At 34.1% G+C, this 9,039-nt stretch overlaps 1 protein-coding gene across 2 annotated transcripts; it reads right to left on the bottom strand.

The window, feature by feature from the left end:
- Positions 1-2,893: 2,893 nt before the first annotated feature.
- Positions 2,894-6,348, bottom strand: LOC107815852 (protein neprosin-like). Of its 2 annotated transcripts, none has more exons than XM_016641496.2 (7): positions 5,798-6,348; positions 5,186-5,272; positions 4,803-5,060; positions 4,412-4,576; positions 4,224-4,277; positions 4,004-4,150; positions 2,894-3,650 (listed from the first exon to the last, which is right to left on the bottom strand). In XM_016641496.2, the coding sequence occupies exons 1-7, from the start codon at positions 5,993-5,995 to the stop codon at positions 3,273-3,275; spliced, it is 1,287 nt and encodes a 428-aa protein (XP_016496982.1). In that variant the 5' UTR covers positions 5,996-6,348; the 3' UTR covers positions 2,894-3,272. The 2 variants fall into 2 exon arrangements, with proteins under 2 accessions (XP_016496982.1, XP_075078401.1); XM_075222300.1 differs by lacking the exon at positions 5,798-6,348 and adding an exon at positions 5,374-5,420.
- Positions 6,349-9,039: the final 2,691 nt, after the last annotated feature.

The following is a 9,039-nucleotide window of genomic DNA, read 5'->3' as shown; positions in this document are numbered from 1 at the left end:
CTTACTGACTTATTTAACGGAAGAAATTCAAAAATAGCCACACTTTCAAAAGTAATCAAAATTTAGCCAATTTTCATATAAAGATAAATATGAACGGAAATACTATTCAAAATCCGCAAAATACTCCAGTATATTATACTGGAGTTCCAGCATAATATAATGGAGTTCCAACGTAAGTATACTAGAACTCCAACATAATATACTGGAGTTCCAGCAAAGTATACCAGTCCAGTATAATATGCTGGAAGTTCATACACAGGTGCTCGAATCTCCAGTATATTATGTTGGAACTATCCGCGTATTCCAGCATAATATGCTGGAAGTTCATACACAGGTGCACCGAACTCCAGTATATTATGCTGGACCGGTCTCTGTTGCGGCAAAATAGTGGCTATTTTTCAATGACTTGACAAACACTGACTATTTTTGAATGACCAGTCCAAAAATTGGCTAGCCCGTGTTATTTTCACTTATTTAACCCCAAACCTTGCCATTCTAAGTTCATCCAATGGGCTATAGTAAGCATGTCCATAGATTAAAAAACTTATGATCGTCTTCTTTTTTAGTTTCTAAAATGAAACAGAAGCAAATATATGGAATAAAATATTCATATTTTGCAGAGAATATAGAACTGTGTAATTCCAACATTTATTAACAAACTAGAATCCTTCTTTTTTTTTTCTTTTTCTTGTTTCCCTTAACAACTTATACTTGAAATTTAGAACGACGAATACCATTGAACTAAGAAACTAATCTGAAAATATAAATTAGAATATAGGGTAAATGAAAAATGAAATTAGATTATGGGCCTCCATGGCCCAGTTTGTAAGCCCGAAATTTTCACAAGACCAAGTTATCCTTTTTATTGGGCTTTCTTTTTTATGCAACTCCACTTCTTAGGGCGTTTAAATTTTGTCCTCGGTAAGAAAAAGCATTGGGAAAATATTCTTCTACTAGAATTTTCAGAAGCGTTCCCTGTAATTTTTCATATGGTGATCACTAGAATTTGCCACAAAATATAATAATTGATAGAATTTTTTCATATGGTGGTCACCAGGATTTGCCACAAAACATGACAATCACTAAAAATTTTCATTAGAGAAAATTCTGGTGATCGCCAAAATTCTGACCAAAGGCTATTTTCTCCAGACTTTTCTTATCGAGGACAAAATTTAAACGGTGGTCAGTGTAATTTTCTGAATGATTATGATAACTCCAGATTATGCAAGGCCTATCAAATTTTGATCATAAGTAATTATTATCAGTATTAGAACGAAATCATTAAAAGTAACCACTTGTTGAAGCAATTCTGGATTTATTAGTGCCAAACTTTTCCCATGATAACCACCATTTACATCCAATTATAAATTAGATTTTAAAAAGCTAATTATGTCTATTAAATCATGAAAATCATAATGACCTATAGAATACTAATGTTATCAACAACTTCAGAGGCCCCAAATTTGAGCAGCAACCCTTTGGTGTGAATCTATGCTTTGAGCATTAATAGTTTACTTTGTTTGGTAAATCAACTGATTTTCTGCAACATTTTCTTTTTGTATGTCTTCCTCTTCTTCTTTTTTTCCCCCTTCAATTTTCCTTTATCTGTTGAATGCATCAAACAAAGAATGAAATCATAATTCATTTTTGGACTATTGTCTATCCATACACAAGACATCGGAAAAATGCACTATTAGTATATTGTTAACTTTTCAATGATGTTGGGTAAAATCAGGAAACTATAAACTGTGTGTTTCACAACTTCCATCAACCATATTTTACCTATGTATTTTGGCGGTAAACCACCTGATCTTGAGAACTGAAAATAAGACACATTCACGAACTTTGATTCTTTGGGGACAAACATAGTTTATGTGAATCATGTATTCGCAATTTCATTGATTAACTATTAATTCTATTTAGAAGAGAGCCTTTGGCAACAGTAAAATTATTTCTGTGTGACCTATACGTCATGAGTTCGAGCCGTGAAATCAGTTAGTGGTATTTGCATCAAGGTATGTTGCCTACATCACACTACTTGAGGTGTAACACTTCCCGGACCGTGCGTGAACGTATGATACTTCGTGCACTGGGTTGCCCTTTTTAACTAATAATTCAATGTACATGTTTGAGGTCTGAGAACATGTTTAGATGGTCACCTTTAAAGTTTTTGGCAAATTAACAATGAAATATAATAGGCTTGGGCATGGACTACTAATTAGGATTTGATTAATATTCCACTCCCTCCATATATGAAAATCTTTTTTTTTTTTATCTAGAATGCAATTTGACTTTATTACTTGATGTCTTTTTCCATGGCCAGATGTAGTTTTCAACAGATCCACACCAGTATTTACAAAGAGTATTAATCACATTGGCATTTCACATCCATTGACTTAAAACTCTGAATTTAATTTTAAATTTTTTCGGTCGATATTAATGTACGAGCGAGTAGGAAGCAACTTATGAAACATTCTTGAAAAGTAAATCATTATTTTTATACTCACAAGTCATAACACCTCCTCACTACAAAAATTTCTAACAAAAGAGAAGCAACTTCCAAAATGGAAGCAACTTTACAGTCATTTTTATGCATAGGCAACCCATCACCTTAAATAGAAATGAAGAATATTGCAAGGATCTATAAATGTTAAAGGACACCTAAAACATGGTGGACACACTGTGATTAGTGGGGGAGTGGCAATGGTTGGGGGTAGTGGGGGCTCTTTAGAAAAGTTAATGGACCACCTAAAGATGATAAAAATAAATGTTTACCACTAACACCCCATCCAAAATGCTTTTTCTTCTGTCCATTCATTCATATCTTGATTTTAGTTTTTACCAATAAATAATGTAATTTAGAATAAGTTACATTCTTAGAACAAATCACACCTCAAAGCAAGAAGGATACATTTCATTATCCATTGAGTGACAGTACTCCTAAGAATGGAGCATATAAAATACAAAGAAGATGACAAAAGGCCTTTTGTTTCTTTCTTAGCTTTTTGAGAAACTAGGCCACACTTCCCCATTCATTTGCATGGGAGAACCTTTCAAGGTGAAAAAAGCAAAAGGGTTCAAAACTTCCCCCACTGCTGAAAAAGTTCACATTTACTGTTGACACAAACCTAAAAAAATCAAAAACCAAAAGGGTATACAAACAGAGAGAGACAGAGAAATCATTAGACTAAATTAAATTTTACAGGGGGGGTGGGGGCTATTATCAGTAATGAGAAGATTTTTTTTTTCCTTTTTATTTTGAACCTTTGTTTTCATTGGCAATTAGGGTTTCTACCAGGGCCTCCAAAGTAAAAGTGATGTCCCCAATCTTCATTACTTCCTGTTTGGACATCATAGCAGTTGGATTGCTCAGTGAAGGTGCCAAGATCTTTAGGAGATTTAAGATTATTGGAGCTGTCAACTACTTGAATGTTCCTGAAATAACTTGACTTGCCAAAACCTTCTTCTGGAAATCTACCACTCCCCATTTGTGTAGCTGTATGTTTACCATCTGGTTGTGAATTGACCACCTCCCCACCCCACTCTACCATTGATGCACTCTCTCCTAAATAGGAGAACAAAAATGATGGCCAATACCCCAACACATAGTCATTTCCAAATTGCATCCACCAATGTCCTTCTTTTGGATCCTACAATTAATATCCAATGTAAAAGGATTACACCAACAAGAACAAATATGAGCAAATAGAAACAGTTCTTTTTTTGTGTGTGTGTGTGAGTGTGTGTTTCAGGCAACAATTTGGGAGTTGTGTGTTTTTGGATAATAAAGATTTTATTTTTTTGAAAGGGAATAAAAAAGATTTCTTGTTTCCAGAACAGTTAAATTTAATCATATTAGTTAGACATTTTCCCACATAATGATGTGTTCAATGAATTCTTGATATTCATTTTTTTTTATTCACTTGATGAGATGCTGGCTGCTGGGGCCCCACAATTTGACATAAAGGTAGAATGGTCTGAAACTTTGAAAGTGGAATTTTACCTTCCAGATAAGAATACTGATATCATATTGGGAGTTTCTATAGGCTGAAACAGGGGAGATGCTTGCTCCCATAGCTATTGCACTGCTGACTTGAATGAAACCTGAGCAGAGAAGGTTGTAGCATCCTGTTGCTTGATATGCATCACTCTGCAAATAAATGCAACCAAACATTAGGAAAGATCATATAGTTCAAATAAAAATGAGAAATCAAGAAACTTACAGTCCAGTAAGTGAACAGTCTTGTGTTATTGTCACCGTAGAGGTCTGGGCTAACCTGACATTCACGTGCATGCTTACTTGTTAGACTCAATAATAACACACAATACTTTTGACATGTGAAGGTGAACAGTACAACCTTTTTCAACTCAAAAAATTGTTCCAAGTATAGCAGATAGCTAATTAATATACCTGCCAACCAGCTTCAATGCTATTTAGATCTTCACCAAAAGAACCACCAAGAATCCAAAGCTGAGACAAGCTGAACTCATTTGGCTGCTGTACCTTAGGTTCCCACACATTAATAGTTGCCTTTGCTCCATAATACTTGTCTCCTTCAACATAAGCTATTGCATGCTGCCATTACACACAAACACAATCAGTTATGGACACTAACAACAAGCTCCAAAGCTATGTTGCGCGGACTCTCCAACATGATGCCGCACCCGTGTCATATCCTCCAAAAATAGTGACACGCACCCGAAACGGAAAAATTTTCGGAGAGTCCGAGCAACATAGCTCCAGATAAGATAATGAAATCAAGATTGGAAGTGATAAAACTGATGGTAGAAATTTTAGGCACCTGATGGCCACTTTCATTGATAAGGTCAGGATCTGTAGACCTGGGCTTAGGGATCGCCTTGTGCTTCTTCTTGCCATACCTTTTGATAGAACTTGCCCTCAAAACATCATCTTTTTTTGTTCTCCTTACAGGAATAGTGTCCTCAGGGCACCTTCCACTCATATGCCACAATTGAGTGATGGAATTTGTTCTTTCTTTAGGCCCTGTGGCTATCTTGTCCTCATCATAAAGCCCTTCTGGATGATAGCTAGGTCGCATCTGAGTATTTGTAAAACATCCATTAGAATATTACTAAGAATTTTCATGGAGAAAATTAAGGAATGTGAGACGAAATTACTGAAAAAGTGTTTTTATTGAGAGCAATGGAAAAAAGAAATATGGACCTGGATTTTGTGATCTTTGAGGAATGGGTGGTCAAAAGCTGGTTGCTGAGAGATGTGTACACAGTCAATGATATCCCCATCTCCACTCTGTATAATCATTACAGTCACAACATTAAAATTTAATCTTAGACACTTCCCTTCAAGCTCAACCAAATATCTTTCATTTAACGAAGGAAATTGTATTATACTTCAGAAATGGCAATAACTAATTTGAATGACTTCCAAGAATGAGGGAGGACACACACAAAAAGGAAACCCTTGCTCCTCTTTCCCTCTCCCCAACCCCCCAGCCGGGGTTGGGGAGGTGGAGGAACCAATTTTATAAACCAAACACTGCGATAGCTATTCAAGTAAAAAATTATTAGCTGAGAAAATCACAAAAAAAAAAAAAGGGAAAGGAGGACAGAATCAAAGACCAACTAATAATAAGTGCACAGGCTTCGGATAAAATGACACTCAACACCACTTTTTTACTTCCATTAATCACCAATTTCTCCTGCAATAACACACAATAAACTTCAAAACTCAAATGAAGTTAGATTTTTTTGGAGTATTGTTGTCGCAAAGAGATGGTTTAAGCTTAAACCAAAGGGAGAAAAGTATAGTAAATACCTCAATGCTTTTAATGGCAGGTTTGTTGAGCCTTTTCAAGTGTCTCTCAACCTGAAGCTTCTGCCTTGAGACAGAAGAGAGCCTAGCAGCACAAGATAACGAGATCAGAGAACCCCACAAGTAAACCAACATCAAAACTACAATAAAAGCTCCTCTCCTCCTCTGACCGCATGAGCTAAACTGCACAGCAGCTACCATTGTACGTAGATAAGCTATTTCACCTCCAATCAAGAAAAGAAACACTACCCAAGTCAAGAAATTAGCTAAAATGGCTATACACACTACACTTCCAGTGTGTTTTTTTAGCTCAAACTCACTCTACCATAGCCAGAAATCAGCAGCAAGAAAGGCTCTTAAACTACACCCCCTGCAGAGTCCATACACTGCTTATCCTACGCACCCCTCTTCTACTTTTTTCTCCTCAAAGAAAACACAAAACCCAAGTGTTGAGGACAGTGAGAGGCTAAAAGCTTTTACTTTGATTGTTTCTCTCTCCTTTCCGCTTCACCGAAAAATCCAATAAAAATGCAGAGTTGAGTCTGTCGTTTTCCATTTCCATATTCACACCCATTTATTTAATACTATTTCTTTTTTGTATTTTTGATTCTTTGTTTCCCTTTTTTATTTGGTGAACACGAGGGGTAAAAAAAAGGACGGTGGAAAAGAGTGGGGTCGGAGAAAATGCACCATGCCGTCCTTTTCTTTCTATGTGGGATCCACAAAGGAAAACTGTGATTTTATTTCTTTGCCCTTTGTGTTCAAAGTTTTTAACCGTTACCATTTCGAATTTGCCCCTCCATTTACCATTTCGAGGCACCAGTATGAACTTTCAAGTACTCCTATAAGTATTAAAAAAATTCTCGCTACTATTTTGGAAAAGTAACACTATACAAATAAGTTTTTACTACCATTAATGTCTGTTTGTATAAATATGGTTACATGTAGTGCATAAGCTTAAAGTTATTTACTGATCTCATATATTTAGTGATATTTTGTGAATAGCATTGTGCGAAGACTTCTTCTAATCTGTTTTGTTTGTGCGTTTGTAACATTCTAAAGGAAAGTCGTCTCTCTTCCATTAGGAGAAAGTATCGTAATCGTATTCTATAAAATAATCCATAGAAATCGGGATAACCTCTACTGTCATATAATAAAATAATATTTATTATAAATTATAACGTCAAATCTATTGTTATTTTGGTGGTAGCGTCTTTAGTAAAACTAAGATATGATAATTCGTCTTCAACACTTGGGTAGAAGTTAATTTCATTTTGTGTTGTCGTACTATACACTTATAGTTAAATGAAAAATAATTTGATTAAAATCTCATGTGTTTAATTTATTTTACATATATTGACTGATGTTATAAGAAAAGAATCATATGACAAGACGAACATTTATAATAGATCATAAAATCGATCAAACGCATTTCCTTATTATTAGATTTGTTTGCCTGAATTAACCACAAAACGTTTCTTTAGTGGTGCTTAACTGAAATGCAAAATAGAACTTATTCTTAACTTGCGTCCAAATACGTACCTTCCATTTTCCCCCGACTATAATTTCATTTGCATAAAAGTTATAATTACCCCTATGAACTGTGAGTAAATTGATGGAGCGAGCATGGCAACAATGAGCTTATATTTCTTTTTTTAATTTTTGTGTCTGTCCTGCTAATTAAGGAGAACTTTGCGAGCCTCAGATTTATGGAGTAATTTGGAACTTCTGCAATTAAATGCAAAAGTTATTTTCTAGAAATTTAATAAAGCAACATTGGTGCTCATTTAATTTAGCTTTATTTGAACAAAATTCCGTAATGGAAAAACTAACTCGTATTTATACCTAAGGTAAAATACAATAGTTGTCATTAATTCAAAGTTGAATTCAAAATTTTCAAATTAAACGTTGGAAGATATTTTTTATCTGTTGACATGGAATTTCCTAAAATAATAGTAGTATTTTCTTATAAGTATTTTGTTATATTATTATTCGTGTAGTAACAAAATTAGTCCTCAACTTTACAGATTATTCCTAAATTACATATACTATAATACTATATTCTTATGCATTGCGAATGGCATCTTTAGCCGCTGAGCCGTGAGAATAAAGATGCATTATAATTTATAAGTCAATTACGTCCATAAAAGTTCCTTTTTTGCTTCTTTTTCCCTTTCTTTTTTCTTGAGGAAAAAGATGATTAAAGCCAAGTGTGTTTAGTTTTTTTTAGAGCATACTCAGCTAACTTTATTCCACGTTCGCCCTAACTAATGGGCACTTATTCCTTAAAAAGTTCCTTCTTTTTTAGAAATTTTACTTAAGTCTTTAATTTAATAGCAGTAAAATAATAATTATTAGAAGAACAATGCACGTATATCAGCTCCTGGATAGGTCCTTTAATTTGAATTACGGAGGAGATCTGACTCATATCCCATGTGAATTCTTCATCACTTAGCTTGCTTCAATTTATTCAGAAAGTGGGGGCTCTTTTTTTTTATTTATTTAAAAATGCTTGCGCATTTTCCTCTTAACATAATTCAGAACTAAAAAGAAAAGAAAAATAGATTAGTGGAATCCAATGAAAAATGTATCATCAATTAAATAATTAATTATTTATTTTTAGTCAGAGAATCCACTGCCAACTTGGAGTCTCATCCACGATAATGTTTCTTTGTTCTTCAACTGGACAAAGATTCTATGCTTTTGATATTGTAGTACTACTTAAACTATAAAATTATTTCCATAAACACTTAAATTAATCGTCTTTTTTTCGTTTCTTTCTAACCACCGAACTAAAACAATTAGTAAAGTAAATTAAACAAAACGAATATACTCCTGACCTGACAGTGGTCAAATGGTGTTTTATGTGTAACAATGGTTAGTCAATATTGGTAAGAGCACTATTTCCAAGGATTAAATTTTTTCAAGTTTATGATTTTTGTAGTCTTGTATTTATATTCATATTTATAATTATTGTAGAAGAAGACAAGATTTTGCCCAAGTATTTGACAAAGAAACAGGATTAGAACTCAGAAGAAGTTAGAAAAAGTTAGGGAGAGGATGAAACTATATATATTTGACACAATCACTTCAGTATATAATATTCAATAATTAATGCATTTGAAGTTGCAAGTAATTGGAGCATTTCTTGTTATGTGTTTTTAGTACTGTTTCAATGGTATGTATTCACATTCACTCATGGGGAGATGAGGGGTAAAAACTTACCCGCATAGAGTGTTTATACC

Source organism: Nicotiana tabacum, chromosome 9 (genome assembly GCF_000715075.1).
Source record: "Nicotiana tabacum cultivar K326 chromosome 9, ASM71507v2, whole genome shotgun sequence".
In the NCBI taxonomy this organism is placed as follows: domain Eukaryota; kingdom Viridiplantae; phylum Streptophyta; class Magnoliopsida; order Solanales; family Solanaceae; genus Nicotiana; species Nicotiana tabacum.
Note: the sequence above shows the minus strand (reverse complement) of the source record. Positions and strands in the feature narration are given on the sequence as shown.

Bases quoted from the DNA above. Each gene is read 5' to 3' on its own strand.
- LOC107815852 (XM_016641496.2), bottom strand. From the start codon at position 5,995: ATGGTAGCTGCTGTGCAGTTTAGCTCATGCGGTCAGAGGAGGAGAGGA. The intron at 5,061-5,185 runs GTCCATATTTCT...ACAAATACTCAG, and splicing joins TCAAAGATCACAAAATCCAG to ATGCGACCTAGCTATCATCC. The intron at 3,651-4,003 runs GTAAAATTCCAC...TATTAATTGTAG, and splicing joins TCAGTATTCTTATCTGGAAG to GATCCAAAAGAAGGACATTG.